General features: G+C 42.0%; 1 protein-coding gene across 2 annotated transcripts in view; it reads right to left on the reverse strand.

Annotated features, from left to right (window-relative positions):
• Positions 1-462: 462 nt before the first annotated feature.
• The window catches only part of SACM1L (SAC1 like phosphatidylinositide phosphatase), a 36,077-nt gene continuing 18,684 nt past the window's right edge, over positions 463-17,855 (reverse strand). For both annotated transcript variants that reach the window (XM_087824804.1, XM_016196070.2), the window contains 14 exons: positions 17,781-17,814; positions 15,947-16,048; positions 13,822-13,907; positions 12,954-13,040; positions 12,417-12,485; positions 11,413-11,492; positions 9,413-9,511; positions 7,648-7,786; positions 5,707-5,776; positions 5,516-5,588; positions 4,819-4,912; positions 4,613-4,705; positions 3,556-3,613; positions 463-2,121 (listed from right to left, as the gene is read on the reverse strand). In XM_087824804.1, the coding sequence (XP_087680930.1) occupies positions 1,985-2,121; positions 3,556-3,613; positions 4,613-4,705; positions 4,819-4,912; positions 5,516-5,588; positions 5,707-5,776; positions 7,648-7,786; positions 9,413-9,511; positions 11,413-11,492; positions 12,417-12,485; positions 12,954-13,040; positions 13,822-13,907; positions 15,947-16,048; positions 17,781-17,814 (1,221 nt within the window). In that variant the 3' untranslated portion in view covers positions 463-1,984. The remainder of the gene's footprint in view (positions 2,122-3,555; positions 3,614-4,612; positions 4,706-4,818; positions 4,913-5,515; positions 5,589-5,706; positions 5,777-7,647; positions 7,787-9,412; positions 9,512-11,412; positions 11,493-12,416; positions 12,486-12,953; positions 13,041-13,821; positions 13,908-15,946; positions 16,049-17,780; positions 17,815-17,855) is intronic.

Raw genomic sequence — 17,855 nt, forward strand, 5'->3', positions numbered from 1 at the left:
GAGGTGGGGGGACAGAGCACATCTTTTTATGGACATTATACTTCACTAAATATTTCCCTGGTTTTATCTGTAACTAAGAAATAATTATAAGGCCCAGCTGGGCGTGGCTCAGCAGCTGAGCGTCGACCTAGGATCCAGGCGATCGGGGTTCGATTCCCGGTCAGGGCACATGCCCGGGTTGCGGGCTGCAGTCGATCAATGACTCTCTCATCATTGATGTTTCTCTCTCTCTCTCCCTCTCTCTCTGAAATCAATAAAGATATATTAAAAAATAAATAATTATAAGGATGAACATTATTCCTTAAGTGATCACAACTGGAAAGTAGGATTTCAGAAGCTATGACATTTCTTGTCCCTTATGTTGTCTGATTTTTCTATAATGATCACACACTGCTTTGGCAAGATTTTAAAAATTCTAATAAAAAAGAACACTTTCAAAACAAAATGTAGCAACACCAACAGTAGTTAGAAAATATGACATTTTATTTTCACTTATGGGTACAGTACATGAATTTAGAAATCGAATCACTGCAGGGCTCTGAAGGAGCGCCTCCGGGCCGACCGCGCGCTAGTCCGCTCGGCAGAGCAGCCTCGGCGGCAGTCGGTCCGGTCCGTGCTGTAGTTGCTGACGCCGGCTCTCCCCGGGAAGTGCCCGGGAGCATTTGAGTAACAGGTGACAGTAGATACAAATCTTTGGAACAAATTCTGCTTATTTACATCTAAAGAATAGGTAGTTCTAATTACTTACCCTACTGTGTTTTAATGACTGATTTTAAGCTACAGAAGATCTTCCAGCTGTTATTTCCTTTAGAGTTTCTAAAAGCAACAACTCTTTGAATGTTTATAAAAGATAATGTTGAAAAAAAGGTAATGTTGAAAAGGCGCTTTTATAGATATTGAAGGAAAGCAAGATTCCTACGGAAAGAACTGGACATGTTTCCAAGCACAACACACACTGTAGCGTATTTAACTGGTTGTTTCAGGACAGTGGCGATTACACTACCTTATATACTTTTCTACTATTTAAACCTCATAATTACAATTTGAATTTACAGTTCAACTTAGACCTATGCACAGCCCCTAAAGCATGTTTTTCAGGTTGTTTTACACATAAATTAGAGTTGAAGTTGGTCCTTGATTTGGAGAACTGGAGCTCCCTGGAAGCACACCTCACACAGGCTAACGGGCTTTACAGTGAGTGGGAAAGCGTCTCCGCAGTACCGTGTGCGGAAGCGGCCGCAGCCCGGAGCCCACCACGACCCCGCACAAGAGCCCCTCAGAGGCCCGTCTCCATGGAGGTCTGTAGAAAAGAAATGTCCGGGAGGGGGCTGAGCAACAAGGGAAGTCCTGAAAACACGTGGCTTTGGACCATTAGCGTAAGAGAGACTTTACATTCTTTGATTTCATTTACACCTTTTAAAAAAGGTAAAGTGTACCTGAACTTTCCATCACTTAAAAAGCTGAACTTCTAAGGCAGCCCCACTGAGACTCCCAGAGACAAGGCCATTCCTCCTCCCCCGCAGAGCCGCGGGCTGTGCGGGCAGCCTCCTTGGTGAACCGGAGGCCTTACGCTTTACAAACCCAGCAGTTAGAGTACGCGACGTGTGGGAAGGTGGCCTGCTAACTGGCAGCTCCAAGACAGTATGGAAACTGAGCTCAGAAATCATCTGTTAAATAATGAAAGCAGCTAGATTTTTTTATATACATATATCACTTATTCTGCAACAGTTGATTAGCTGACAATGAAAAGATTCCTTCCATTCTGTGAGCTGAGTTCAGGTTATGTTTGAATGAGAGAACAGCTTCGAATTATAAACACAGCCGTCCAACAGTAAAGACCACCAGGCAGATCATCAGTTGAAGTCATCGCCCACAGAGCACAGGTGTGCTTCGGGTAAAGGCTCATGTGGAAAGCGGGTCAGTAAAGACTCCAGTTCTGCATGATGGAGTCTTCAGGGCCAAGCCGCTTTCCACAGACACAAACTCAGTCTATCTTTTCTTTCTGGACCAGTCTGGGAGCATCAACAAAATCTTTGCCGTTGTAAATAATAATAAAAAATGTCCCGACGCTCGCGACTCCCCAGAAGAGCACATAGGCCAGTGTTTCTGTCCAAGTGTCACCTGTTGATATAAAAACACGAAGAGTTTATAAGTCATTTACTGAGACCAAAGCCAACTCTCAGCATATCTTGACATTAGAAGTTTATGAACACATTACAGGAAAAATACAAGAACTTCTCACGAGCTTTAAACCAGTCGTTCTCAAGCCCTGGCCAGCATCAGAAATCCTCTCCAGGGCTTGAGAACGATCACGGCTGGTCCCCACTCAGACTTTCTGACCCAGCCCGAGAATCTGCATTTCTGCCAGGTTCCCAGATCATGCTGACGCTGCTGGTCCAGAGGCCACACCTTGAGAACCACCTGACTAAACTATTTCGTGTTATATCACACAAATAGTAATTACCTTTGGATTATATATTTTGATACTACAAGAAACTACCACTGATAGTTTAGTTTGGTCCCATCTATGACAGACATTAGTTACTATCAAAATACCTGCACGAAAATAACCACAAAATCTACACGTGTCAGAAGAGTTATGTTTTAAAGTCCCGTGTGTAAGACAAAGCTCAATACCCTATTTTAACAACATGTAACACACTCTCCTGAGGTGCACTTCACAACCGTGCAGTTCAGGAAGGTCAGCAGCAGGCCAGGCAGGGCTGGACTTCGGTGTCCAGGCTAAGAAATGTTAGCACATGGAATTCAGGGTTGGGGTGAAGACTGGAGGGTGCATCTTCCTGCAGAGAGCCTAAGGCTGCACCTCAAAAGTACATTAAAACCTAGGCACAGACTTGAATTCCCAGAGCATTGAATAGTACTTAATGAAACACTTGAATCTGAGGTGCTTATTAACTTAGTAACATAAAGAAATATTGAGAGAGAAAAAGAAAACCAGTAAAGACCTTGTTAGCTCAGTTCTTAGGCAATTTTGCTCTCAATCTATTAAAATTTGGTAAGTACTATATTAATCCATTAACAACATTTATTTGTCCAATAGGTGGCTGGTTAAATAAACCATACGTCCATAAATGGAATACTTAGGTGTCCTTAAAAATAAAGAACATGGGAAAATGTTTATATTGCTCAGTGAAAAAAACAGATTACAAAAAAATGTATATCTCACTTTTGGGGAAAAACACACACACACAAGTATAAAGATTAAAATATCAAAATGTTAAGAGTAGTTCGCTTATCTCTGGAAGACAGGATGGTAATATTTTCTTCTTTTTGCCCAGCTATATTTCCTATAATTACTATGTGTTACTTTGGTAATAAGAAAAGTTTTAAAAACCTTACCAAAAAACACTTATGAAGCTATTAAGCATAATATTTTTCCTCTGGTCACATCTAAGGACTAATCCCATCTGCTCACCTTACTGAATTTAACTGGGAATCATCAAGTGTGACGGAGACTCAAAAACTCAAGATGTTGTACAAAGGAAGTTCAACATTCTGAAAAGTGAGTACAAGACGAGACACGCGCAGACTTACCGGCCATGAGCAAGCAGATAATGCACATTGAAAAGGCCACGACCATGATGATGGGCAGCTGGAAGACAGGACAGAGAGGGGAGGCATCAGAAAGGATGCTCACAACGCCGCACTATCCGTTTGCTCTCCCTGAAAACCACAGACCTCTTCCGCCGTCTAACACACAAACAGTTCACTCAGAGCTGCCCAAACCTTCAGACTGGTTAAGTAACCAGGTCTGAGAAGCATGACTTTGCTCCAAACTGAGTTCTAAGAGGAGAGTGGCAGCCCAGATGAGGGCCTAGGACACTAGCCCCCAGCCCCCTTCCACTCCAGGACTCTGCCCACGGGAACGGGACCCAGAGAGGCTCCTGCAAGTCTGGTGAACAGAGGAGTCAAAAAAGGAGAGGAGTACAAACCACGTAGGGACACCTCGGTTTACTGCATTCACCTTAGTGCGCTTTGCAGGTGCTTTTTTTTTTAAATAAACTGAAGGTTTGTGGCAACCCTGTGTCAAGCAAGCCTGTCAGGGCCATTTTCCCTACCAGTTCAGATGATGGTTAGCATTTTTTTAGCAATGAAGTGTTTTTAATTAAGAAATGTACATTGCTTTTTTTAGACATAATGCTATTGCCCAGTTCACAGACTGCAGTACAGTGCAAACTTTTATCTGCACTGGGAAACCGGTAATTCCCGCAACTCACTTCACTGTGATACTCGCTCTACTGTGGTGTCTGGAACTGAGCCTGCAGTATCTCTGAGGTACATGCCTGTCCTTTGCCTTCCGAGACACAAGGTTGCCTCCAGCAATCCCTGAATGTAAGGGGAGTGGGGTACTCCGGAAATGAGAAGCCTTCCACACTCCCCATGCTATGGTCCTCGAAGTCCGAGAGAGTGAAATTTGAAAGAAAATAAATGCTCCGAAGTCTCTTTACTCCTCTCCCGGCTCACTCCTAGGGGAAACTGGAATACTTGTCTCCCAATTAGAACAGATAATGTTTTAAATCAAGGGGAGCTGGCATCATCTATACTCTCAGATACAATGCTTTTGATACATGAGAACATAAAGGTTTCTTACAGCGAGGAATTTCAAATCCCGCGGGACGCTTAAAGGACTATGAGCGTCTAATTCGTCCACTGAGTAGTTCCCCAGAAACAAGTCTATGGAGTCCTAGAACGGAAGCAAGACAGTGGTTAGCTCCCAAGTCAGGTGTGATGACACTACCGGGGGACAGCGCAAAGGCACCGGCACTAGCGACCAGCAGTGGCGCCCGCCAGGCTCACCTGCCGGAAGCCGTCCGAGAAGTTGTTCTTGTAATACCGCACCAGCGAGTTCCAGCCGTCCTTCAGGAGCCCCAGCTGCGTTCTCTTCCCCGTTCTGGTTGAAAGAGGCCCAGTTTTGAGTTACATGTAATAAATTCTCACACTTTTCTAGTATAAGGAAAAGTGGCCAATAAGTACGTGGTATGGAGAAAAGAGTGACAGAGATTTTAGAAATCAGCCCTGAAACTGTAAAGGAGCTACCTCACAAAAGAACCACTGGCGGGTCCAAAAATGACATAATCTCTTTCTAAAATGCTGCCAAAGTCACACAAAGAGGACAAGCATTCAGTTCCAGTTGCAAAGAACAGAAATAAGAAGAGAAACACGAAGTCCAGGGTAAGTGGATGAAATAGCAAAAAGGCTCAGAAACCTCATTTTGCTCCAGGGAATCCACAGCAGAAACGGCCCAACCGCATCTGTAACCAATTCCAGCGCTCACGCCTCTCACTGCCCAGTGTGGCCCCAGGAGCAGCACCAGAGCCACCAGGGAGGCCAAGGACCCACGAGCGAGCCTGGGCCTCACCCCGACTGGTCTAACGAGGCCCAGGCGCTGTTCTCTCCCTCTTGCTGCTGCGGTGTCTGGAAGCTGCCCGAGTGGCCCTAACACGCCCAGGACTGTGGCGCTCGTCTGGAATACTACTTTAAAAGTGTGGCTTGCCTGGTAAAGTCCGTCTTCAAGGCACCAGTTCCCGCATACTGTTTGGCACAAGCATTTGCGTTGTCAGCCCAGGCTGTGAAAGAGTAAAAATCAGCTGATAATGATGAAAACGACAACCAGAGTTGTAAATCTAAAATATTACTTTATTTTAAAACTGGAGTAACTTTGCCTCCATTAAAGAAAATACCTACAATTTTTGTAAATCTTCTCAAACTCATCTTGTTCTTCAAGCTTTTGTCCCACATGCAACACACCTAGTCTCTGAAACGAGAATAACCCCATGTTGACGTGCAGGTTTCAGCACCCGGGATTTAGAAGAAAAAGCACAGTCCTCAAATCGCTTTCCACGGTTCCGGCTGCTGGCTGCAGGCGGGAGGCACATTCCTTGTGGAGCAGGTCCCAGCGGACCTAGGCCCGGCTGGCCAGGCTGCAAAGCCTCGCTGAGGGCTCCCTCCCCTGCAGCGCCTTCCCCTGGAGCCCCAGCACCACAGGAACAGCTGCAGGACTGACTGTGCTCGGGGAGAGGGACAGAGGGAGAGGAACGGGGAAAGTGAATGCTCCCGTGGACTCCAGCCACTGCCTCCTCCGTCCGCTGCCTCCACCCTCCACCCTCCTCACAGTCGCCACCCCAGGCTGCCTCACGCACACTCACCCCCTACCCAGGGCCCGAGAGACATGAATGAATGCTGCAGATCTACCTGCCCATGAACTGTACACCGCATAGCCCTTCTCACATAATCTCAGGGATTCCTGAGCACCCTGAGTCTCCCACAGACGCCCCTCGGGTTCACCAGCCACTGATTAGAAAGCCCTGCCTTGGGGTTGGTCGTGGATCCCTGACCCTCTCAGAACCAGTGTCTTCACGGTCTCTACCTCACACACAGCACAGGTGCCACCGCAGTGAGCTCGGCTGGGTGAGAGCTCTGCCCTCCCTAGAGGCGAAGGCACCTCCAGAATCCCCACCCAGCCAGCACTGGTGACGCTAGAGAGGTTCCTGCCCAAAGGCTCTGAAATCGGGCAGGTTTTATACCATATTTAGCATGAAAAAGAGGTAACTAGCTTACAGGACCTAGTTAAGTAGATTTTTGTTCATCAGCCTTGGAAACACCATTCCTAATACTGTTGCTATTGAAAAATACATTCTGAAGTCAACCCAACAGACTGACAAGCACACAGTCCAACAGGAACCAGGAAAGTGGAGGCCTCCAACAAGGAATCCACGCCCTGGGCACGTGCTACTTTAGGGTTCAAGGACAATTCATCCTGAGGGAGCTACTCCGCCTCCGCAATTCCTCCCTGGGTGCCACAAAGCTGCCAAGAACAAAGTTGAAGGCTTACTAATTATTTCAGTAGGAAACCATTTGGGATGAATCTGTTTGCCCCTCACAACAAATGCCAGTGTAATCTGGAAAGTGGGACTCTACATATTTTTAATTCCAAACATAAACAGAAGAAAATATTCACATCTATTTTCCGTGTCAGCAAATCTCAATGATGAAGCAAAACTGTGTTTGAGCTTTTCACCTGGGAGTCAATATCCGGGGCCAGTAATAAGAGATGTAAAAAACAACCTTCAGGTACTACTCTGTACTATTAAAATAGAAAAAAAGTTCTAAGTAAAAATGTCTAATGCTGGCAAGAGTTCAATGAAATGGATCACTTACTGCTGGCTGATGTCAGTGCAAACCGCCATGACCCTTTTGGAGAGGAATATATATATATTACATAACATAATAAACATATATATATTCCTTTAACCTAGTAACTGAACTTCTAGGAAGTAACCCGAAAGAAACAATCCAAGTTAACAATAATATATACAGATATACTCTCTACAGTGTTATTTACAAGCCAAAAATGTAGCAACCTAAATAGCTTAGTAAATAATAGTACAACTGAATGCAACTCTTAAAAACTATATCTATGACACTAGAGGAGATGGCAAGACTGAAACTTGGACATGCATACAGACCAGTTACGGAAAACGCACAGCACGGATAGCAAGACACAAAAACAAAATGAGCTGGGTTAGAGTGAGGGTAATGTGAATGTTTTCTGTTACTGGTTTTTGTAGATGAAGTTTCTTTCATTTTTTGCTATATTGTTTAATAAAAGAAAAAAGGAATCTGCACCTGCAGCTGGGCCTGGAGCGAGCGCCGAGCTAACAGGCTCTGGATCACGTTGGTTCTATCCAGACAGTCCATACAGTTGCTGCGGAACACACCCTCCTGGTTCGTCACCACCTTGCCGGTAGAGTCCACTAGAAAATAACTAAAACATATTTGTATAAACACTCTCATAAAAGTCAGTTACATCTACTAAGGACACACCTCTTACAATACAGGTCTCTGTCTCTGATCAGTAACATTATTAAAACCAGTGAATTAAAAGGTCAAGACAGAAAATGCACGGGTCAGGAATATTTGATTACCACAGACCAAAAAGAGGTTAGAAGGGCCTTGGCCTTGAGATAAACTGAATCTCTGAAGCAAGGGTTGATATTGTGTATTAAAAACATTTTTAAATCTTCTTAAAATGGGCAATACAGGCAAATAGTACAAAATTTATAAGGTATAATAGGATCTTATTTGGAAAATCGGCTTCCCTTTCTCCCCTTAACCACCCAGATGTCTGCACTGGACCAACTATGGTCTCCAGCTCCTGTGTTTCCTGCAGTGATAATAATCTGCTCAGATAATGCTGTGCACTTGAAAATTTGACAACACATGTGGAGGTGAAGAACATGGACTCTGACAGCAAGCAACTGGTTTGCTAGCCTTAGCTCCTTAGGCGACTTACTAGCAGTGTAACTTTAATTAACCTAATCTCTCCGAGCCAAAGTGTTTTCATCTCCCTCATACCACTGGGCTGCTCGAGGGTGTGAGTGAGATAATGCATAATGCACACAGAACCCTTAGTAGAGTGTATGGGACAGCAGGCAATGAATACTAGACAATTCTAATTAACTAACTGAGGCAGAACAAGCTGACAGGCTGGTTTAGATTCCTTCTTCTGCCTTCAAAATAAGACTGACGTACGCAGAGTACAGTATACATGTGATCAACACAGTAAGTAACACGGTAAACACACAATGAAAGTACCGTGAGGCTATTCAGACCCTTTGATCCATTAATTTCTACTCTCAAGAATTTATTTTGAGCCTGGCCAGGCGTGGCTCAGCGGTTGAGTGTCGACCTGGGATCCAGGCGATCGGGGTTCAATTCCCGGTCAGGGCACATGCCCGGGTTGCAGGCTCGATCAATGACTCTCTCATCATTGATGTTTCTATCTCTCTCTCCCCCTCTCCTTTCCTCTCTATGAAATCAATAAAGATATATTTTAAAAAAAAAAAAAATTATTTTGAAAATAATTAAACAGAAGTGTAACAATATATATATATTCAAAGTGATTTGCGGTAGCACAACCTTTCATTGCAGGAAGAGAAAAGGAGACAAACCAGATCCTCGGTGTGAAGGGGAGCATTTAACTAAAACTGCACCATGAGCCAATGGGACAGAGAGGACACCGACCACTATCCTTACGAAGACAGGAAGGCTAGGGACACAAATCTCTAATAGGATGTTTAGTGAAAACAACAGCAGTAAATTAACTTCAATTATGTAGAAAAATGTAAATGTGTAAAAGATAATTCAAAAAAATACAAAAATACCCTGTTGTGGGTCATGTTTAAGAATTCAAAAATATTTTCAAATTATGAAGTATCGTCTTTTCAATTAAAAAACCTAAAAATAAAAATAATAGTATAGACAAATGCTGTCAACCCAGGAAGTGTATTTGTAAAAGTACACTTGTAAAAGTGCTACATAATGAATAAATATGGTTAATATTCACGCAGACCTCTTCCCATGACCTCCACAGGGAAACAAGACAGCTTACCTCAATTCATCTTGCATATCTGCTACCCGGTCCAATAAAATACTCAGCCGATCCCATCTCATATTTTTACATTCCTTATGGAAGTCAAAGGCAATATATCTACCAAAAGAAAAGATATTCAAAACTGAGCAAAGATTATTCCTTTTCCTTCTAACAATACTACTTTCATAGCTGGTACTCCTCCCTACACAGCTGTCCTGGGGGCAGGAGAGCCTCCTTCCCTCGGCTCTACCACTGCGTACATGCACCTCCTCACGCTGAGGGGAAAGACATGCACACTTCTGCCTTCACATGCTCTTTTGGAGGCCCCCAGACAGAAAACAGAAGCAGCCCGGCTCAGGGCTAAGGAGCGAGCCCAGGCACAGCAACCGGGTGTGCAATATGAAGTGGCCCTCTCCAACCGAATACCGGGCACACATTCATTCTCTACCCCATGTGGTGCAAAGGATAGGGTCCCATTTTATTGTTTTTCAAACTGATTAAAATGTTCAAAATGGTCAAACTTGATTCAGTCCAAGGAGAGTTAGATGGTGTTGTGTACCAGGGGTTGTGAGAAGAAAAGAGGCAGGATGGCCCTACTCTGGTCAGTTACTGAACCACTAACAAGAAATTCCACTTGGCCAACATTTACGCATCACACACCTGTGGCAGAAATTTCCTTGTCTGTCAATCTGTAATGGGTTGTGTTCAGTATCTGATATTTAAGAGGCACACATCTCAATGTTAGAACACATTTAATGGTGAAGATGGCCTACCACAGCAGAAAAATGCCCATTGAGAGTGGAAAAAAATCATGAACCAATTTCCTGAGTCAAGGGAGGAAGAATGAACAGAGGACCTGAGCACCACGGACACATGAAGGTCCTCACGTGTTCCACTTCCGCCCAACTTCCCGCTCAGGGTCAAGGTGAGTCACAAGGTAGGAGGACTGGAAGGACATTACGTTTGCCACAGAGTAAAAGTCAGAGGAGGTATCTGCTCTCAGGTGACACCTTTGGCTCCAAAAGACTGAAGGGGCACCAGCAGAACGTGGGCTTCTAAGCAGGTCAAGAGAGGGGCTCCTACCACCTCAATTATCTCATGTGGGAAGTCAGAAACAAAACTAGAAATTAGTATAAAGGTTAGCCAACTGAGGGGTTTGACACTGAAAGACGGGGGGGGGGGGGGGCATTTTCAGTGAGAGCTCCAATAAAAGTGACAGTGTGACAGTTATTTTTGGAGTGCTCTGAACAGAAGGAATAGCTCTAGACCTGTTTAAAGATTTTAAATATTTCACTGCCACCTAAATGCATTTGGACTCTTAAGCTTATATTTTTATAAAATCACATTTATATCTTCTAAGAATGAGTTATATAGCTTTATTTTGATAATATAAAATATAATATAAAATAAAATGATAGTATAAAATATGATTTAAGATACATTAATTTACTGCTGAACCCCAAATAACCCAGCACGATTTCTTTGGAAAGTTTCCCCCCAGTGTCTATGACTCCTTCCCATCAGAGTACAGACCCATCTCCCACTGCAGAAAGTTCCAAGTGGGCTGACTCAGTACCTCACACCTCTCCACAGGCAACTGCTGATGCCTTAGAATCCCTCTTCTGACAAGGCTACAAGAGGAGTTTGCAACTGTTGCCTGGTGACTTACAGGAGAGGCCAAGCTGCTGCTCCAGACAAGGCCACCATGCCAGAGTACAGTGCTCCAGCTCGGGGGGTGGGGGGGGGGGGCTAGGGCCCAGAGATCACACGAGGCAATCATGAGGAACTGCAAAGCCTCAATTCAAAGTAAAACTCAACTGTTAAGAAGTTATTCTGCAATAGAAATTATGGCAAAGAAAATTTCAAGCCAACAAATCACGCTTTGAGCTAGTATTAAAAAAACACAAGCTGAAATAGATGTCTATGAAATATATAACATGTGAGATCTGTGTACTTGTGTATATGTGTAAGTACACACCTAGCCTGAAAAGACTTGTGACAGATTTCTAGTATGGTACCTGATCATTCCATTTCCCAAGGAAGACACCATTGTTGCAAATGCCTGTTCAAGTGGCTTCTCTGAGCCCTTCTGGTTAACCTGTAAAAAATTAAAAACACCATAGCTTTATGTTTATTTAAGGAGAGAGTGATGGCCTGGCCAGGTCACTCAGTTGGTTACAGCACTGTCCCAGTATGCCAAGGTTGTGGGTTTGATCCCTGGTTAGGACACATATAAGAATTAATCAATGATGCATAAATAAGTGGAACAACAAATCAATGTTTTTCTCTTTCCATTCTCTCTCTAGTCAGTAAAACACAAATTTAAAAAAAAAAAAAAAAAGGAGAGAGTGATATCAGCAAATGGAGGACTAGGACACTCCAAGCTCTTATTCCCTACAAAACACTGAAAAGCCGGAAGCTGTCTGGACCAATTTTACAGGAGCTCTGGAAAATAAAGGTTTACAGCAACCAAGATGTCCAGTCCAAGAAAAAGCCACTCCTAGGCATATACCTAAACTGAAAGAGGGACTCAAGTAGACACTTGCACACCCCTGTTCATAGCAGCATGATTTGCAACAGCTAAAATGTGGAAACAATCCAATGTCCATTGATGAATAATTGGATAAACAAGCTTCGGTACACACTGAGTACTACTCAGTCTTAAAAAGGAACGAAATTTTGATACATGCCACGACATGGACTTAACATTATGCTAAGTGAAATAAACAAGATACAAAGGAACAAATATCATATGAAAAGGCAAACTTATAGACACGGAAAGTAGAAATAGTTACTTGGGGCTGAGGGGAGAGGGAAATAGGAAATTCAGTTTAATGGACACTGAGTTTCTGTTTGGTGTGATGAAAAGTTGGGGCTGGTCAGTAGTGATGGCTGCACAACATTCTTAATGCCACTAAACTGCACAATTAAAAATGGTTAAAATGATACATTTTATGTTAAGTAAAATAAAGTCAAATTTTTTGGTTTGTTTTGATTCCCCAGAAACAAGAAAGAAACATACCAGATTAATTATGACTTGTTTTCCATAAATAATTAATTGTGAATCAAAATGCCTTTGGAAGCCATCCATCTAAAGAAGAAAAAAAGAGTTATACACTTTACCAGAGTGCACTGTAAGAATATTTATATGTTTAAAGTATCTCTTTAAATATTTTCTCTAGAGAAACCATGTCTTCTAGATATTCTAAAGACCAAATAGTAAACAGTAACTACAAGCCATTCTATTCGGAGCTGCCACACTACTTTAATTCTGGCACCATCTCAGATAGAATACACTAAACGCTCTAATGCCATACAGTTGCAGATCTTACTGAAATCTCTCAAATCTAAATCTGTGACACTACTCAACCACGGCTTGTTTTTCCACATTTCTAACACATGACCATTGGTTTAGAGGTTCACTATGTGCCAGAACCAAGGAGAAAGGCCTCAAAGATGATGAATTCTGACTTACGAGAAATAAATACATGCTCTATATGTAAGTTATGCCAATAAGCTTCTATTTTTAGCCAATAAGGAAAGCATGGAAGATACATACATGATTTGCTACTTTGTTGATCTGTGGCCGTGGTTTGTACTTGAGGTTTGGTCTCTGAGACCAGAAAACTGGTATTGATCCTCGAGTCTAAAAGAAAAATGTGAGAAAACCACATACACGAAAACTTGTTTTCCTCAGCTTACTTACTGTCAGGGGTATATACACATCAACGACTACAAAGGAAAATATATAAATACAACCTACCAACTATGAAAGAAGCCCATGTGTACCTGCTCCTCAAGTTTGTATTTTGTGGGAATACTTTTGGAAAGGACCTGTTCTTCTGATTTTACACACACGGCGCTAGTGTAGTACACAGTTCAGTGTTTCCCCTAAATTCTAAAATAAATTTATCTATGAGTAGAAATTAACAAGTTATGTCTGTTATATAATTTGGCATTATAATAAAACTGGAAAACTGCTGCATTCATCCTCAAATGAATATGTTTATGAACTTCTATGCTTAGCCACTAAGGCTCTGGAGCAGCAAGTGATCCCCAAGTCCTTTAGGAGGCACCGAGAAAGAGACTCTCTCACAGTGAAGTCAAGGCAGGTAGAGTCACAGCTGTGCCATCTTCATCGCCCTGAGTAAGTCTAAAGAATTGAGCTGAAAGGTGGCCCATTTCCATAAGCCTTGCACCTACCCCTGCCTCTCCTTTACGGATTTAATTCAAGGGTGGGAAATGCCAGAAAATTGAGTGTCAGATTAATGGAATACCTTTGCTTTGAATGGACTTTTCCACATTGTAGACAAAGACATTATTTTTAAAAGGAGGGGAGGAGAGGGAAATTTCAGTAACATGACATAAAATTATGATCGAAGCAGAAAAGGCCAGCTGCTGGCAGCCTTGCAGGCATGTTCACTTGCCTGGACAAATGAAGCCTTGCTGCCGTTGTAGTGCACAATCTGTTCTGTTTCTACAAAGTTAGCTGCGTGGCCTTCAGAATCGATGCCTACATTGAAAAAAGATCAAATTAATTGTATTTATTACATAAGAAACACATCAGAAACTCACTAATTCAGTTTAACCTGGAGAGAATTAATTCAGTTCAAATTAGTGGAAAAGCACTTATAAAAATAAATTTTAAACAAATGCATAACACATGATCAGAAAAGTAAGAGATGTTCATTCATTTTAAACAGTCTTAAAGGGGAGTATTAAGGACCTATTAAAATCGGTTATTTAATTTATCAACTGTTTATACATACACAGTCCTGTAATTCCTCAAACTTGACATACGTTTTAAAGGAAAAGAAAATCCTCAAGGACTCCTGAGAATTGTCCTTAAACCCTATTTTTTTTTTAAAAAAATACTGTTTTGAAAGTTAAAACCATTAAACACAATATTTAATACAAACATGGGCCATTATGTTAACACTATTGCATTACAATAATCAAAATGGTCCAGCAGGTGCTTATAATGATTTAAATTATCAAGATGAGAGCACAAAAACTGTATATGACCCTTGAATTTCCAGGAATATGCCCACAAAGCCTAGTTTGAACAACATTGCTCTAAAGTGTTTAGTCTTGATACTGGCTAGTCCTTTCAAATGTTGGAAGCACTCCTTTAGTCTTGTTTACGTGATCTATTTTTACTAAGAAAAGCTTACTGAGCAAAGGTAACTTTCAAGCTAGTCCCTGTCTCAAATTGACAAATTATCAGAAAGGAACCAGTGGATTTTTAACCATCTCAAATATTTCTTAATGTTATTTCTATCTGACATATTTCTCAAACATAACATTTTGAGATGTCAGGTATCAGTTTTTTTGTTAATATAGTACCAGAAGGGAATAAAATTATTGAGTCAAATCAGTAAAATTACTGAGTCAAAATGCCTTCTCAATACTCTCTAAAATTACTTGTCAGAAGCATGGACAATACTTGGTTCTTTCCACAATTCCCATATTCCCATTAAGGAATAATATATAGTTATTTTTTAAAGTGAGATGGCAGGAGAGAGAGAAGGGGTGAGAGAGAGATCTTTATGAACACATTTCCACAATATATTAAGTTAAAAAAACAAAAAACACACAACCAAGGTACAAGAAAACGTGCACAGTACACAACCACTGTGTACAACAGGAGGAGGTGAACATACCTGCAATAGCACAAAATTACCTGGATAAACAGAAACTAACAATGCAGCAGATGGGGTCAGAAATGAGAAAAAGTTTTCATTGCATTTCTTTTTATACTTTTTGGTACCTGAACTATGTGAATGTATTACCTATTCAAAACATTTCATTAAAAATTATGTCTCCATCCAAGAAAATCTAGTTACAAGGGAGTTGCTAACTCCAACTCTGGTTCTGTGACCTTGGCCAGCTCACTCACTAAATGTCTTTCTTCTTTTGCTCTATCACCTACAAAAAGGGAGATTAACCAAATAACTTCCTGGCCTAAAACTTCCATGATTTATCTAATGGCTCACAGGATTTTATTCTGATAGTCTGGCAAAAAAAACAGTTAGAGACACTCCTTTTCAGAATGACAGTAATTTTTAATATGCGTTTTAAAAGCTTAGTTTAAGCAAATAAGCATTTGCTGGTATAAAGCCTAAAGAACAAATGCTCAAAATGTCAATCTTTAGAGTTAAAGGCATAGTCAATTGTCTAGCTTTATGCAGGCACAGAAACCAAGAACAATAGGAGAAAATACTTCCTGCTAGGAGTATAGGTTATTGAAAACAACACTGAGTTCAGCTTGCTGTCACACATCTAGCAAATAACATAACATAATTGGCTCCTCTTAGAGCAGAAGAAGTAGTGTATAGCGTCTCTCAACATTTGCAATGTCACTACGGCAGCGGGAGTAAGGCACAAAAGACCTACTACCTATTATAATGAAGCAGGAGATAAATATTTATCAAGGCTATGAAACGATAATGAAAATAAAACACAAATGGCTACAGTCGTATCACTGTAAAACGGAACGTTAAGTAGCGACAGCTATAACCCAGTATGGTGCCACGCTGACATTAATCCTACCTCTCACATAATAGCGCACGCCGGCTCTGAAACAGCTCCTCCTGGAGATGAGAATCCAGTCAAAGTACTTCCCATTAATAGAACACGAGTGCATAGTAATAACTTAACTGCATTAAGGAAAATGTAACACGCAGTCTCCCTCCCACCTCTAGGCCCTTCCCCATTGCAGTAGATAGCTTCCTCCCACTTAGTCTGGTCAAAAATTTAGATTTGCAGTAAACTTTTCTCTTTTGTATCTCATGTACAATTTGTCAGAAAATCCTGTTAGCTCAACCTGCAAAATATACCTAGAACCTGACCATTCTTCACACTATCACTGCTATCATCTTAGTCCCAGGCAACCTTACCCCTGGCCTGGATCAGAGACTGCCTCCTACTTATTCCTTGTACCCTCCCTTGCTCTTCCTTGGCCCACTCTCTAACATCACGGTCACACAGTACCCCTGTCTTACCAGCCAATCTTCTATTTAGATCCCAACAGTTTTTCATCACAGTTGAAGTAAAAGACACTGTCTACTCAGCCCAGCATAATCTGGGCACAGCTACATCCCTGACTAGTTCTCACCTCCCCCGGTCCACTCTCTCTGCTCCAGGCATGCTCCTGCCTTGGGGCCTTGGTTCTTGTTGATCTCTCTGCGTGTCTATACCTCTAATCAAGAAACTACATTAAACAAAAGCTAATTTAAAGCTTTAGATTAGCCCAGCTGGGCGTGGCTCAGCGGTTGAGCATCCACCTAGGATTCAGGAGATGCTGTTTGTTTGTTTTTTTAAATATATCTTTATTGATTTCAGGGAGAAGAAAGGAGAGGGCGAGAGAGAGAGAGAGAGAGAGAGAGAGACAGAAACATCAATGATGAGCGAGTCATTGATCAGCCGCAGCCCGCAACCCGGGCATGTGCCCTGACCGGGAATCGAACCCTGATCGCCTGGATCCTAGGTCGACGCTTAACCGCTGAGCCACGCCCAGCCGGGCAGGAGATGCTGTTTGATTCCTGGTCAGGGCACATGCCCGGGTTGCGGGCTCAATCCCTGATGGGGGGCTTGCAGGAGGCAGGTGATCAACGACTCTCTCATCACTGATGTTTCTCTCTCTCTCCCTCTCCCTTCCTCTCTCTGAAATCAATAAAGATATATTTTTTAAAAATAAAATAAACCTTTGGATTAAGCCAAACGAATAAACTGTTCTAAAATCGCCTGGAAAAAGTGCTCCATAATCTCACTTGATGTTATCTGTCCATTCATAATCTCATTTGGGGAAAAAAACACAACTGGCTCAAACCCCTAAACACTATCTCAATACATCTGTTCCTGTTTTAGCCTTAGAACTTGGGAAACTCCAGGGAAGGGAGAAAAACCAACCAACCAAAACAACAGAATAAACAAGAGCTTCTATCCTGAGATTTCCTGAGTTTTATTCCCCCACGACTGTAGGAAATGTTTCCTCCATTACTCTTCTGCTTTTCTTTGCATATAACAAGCATGATAATTTAAGGAAATCACACTAACACAACAAATAAGTCACAGGTTGCTATATTAAGCTCCTTGGGGGTGCTTGAGGTCACCCTGGTTTCTGCGGGGCACTGTCCTGGTTCTAGACACTCACATGCACATTGTGCTTGTCCTTGAACAGCCAGCTCACTGTCCTTCCTTATTTTTATTATAATCTTATGATGAAGACTAGTTTTTTAAAGTAAACTTACAATTAGATCATTGTAGAATTATCTCTCTACAATACTCTCCTCATGCAATATCTGAGACTGCCTCTAAATCTGCCTTACAACAGCATTCAAAGTAAAGACTGCTAGAAAACTATAGTAGTATTATGTAAGGATACAGCCATGAATTACTGGAAGAGCAAACCGATGGACCTGAAATGAAGATACACGTTACATTTAGGAATATACTTTAA

This window comes from Miniopterus natalensis, chromosome 15 (genome assembly GCF_054644295.1).
Source record: "Miniopterus natalensis isolate mMinNat1 chromosome 15, mMinNat1.hap1, whole genome shotgun sequence".
NCBI lineage: Eukaryota > Metazoa > Chordata > Mammalia > Chiroptera > Miniopteridae > Miniopterus > Miniopterus natalensis.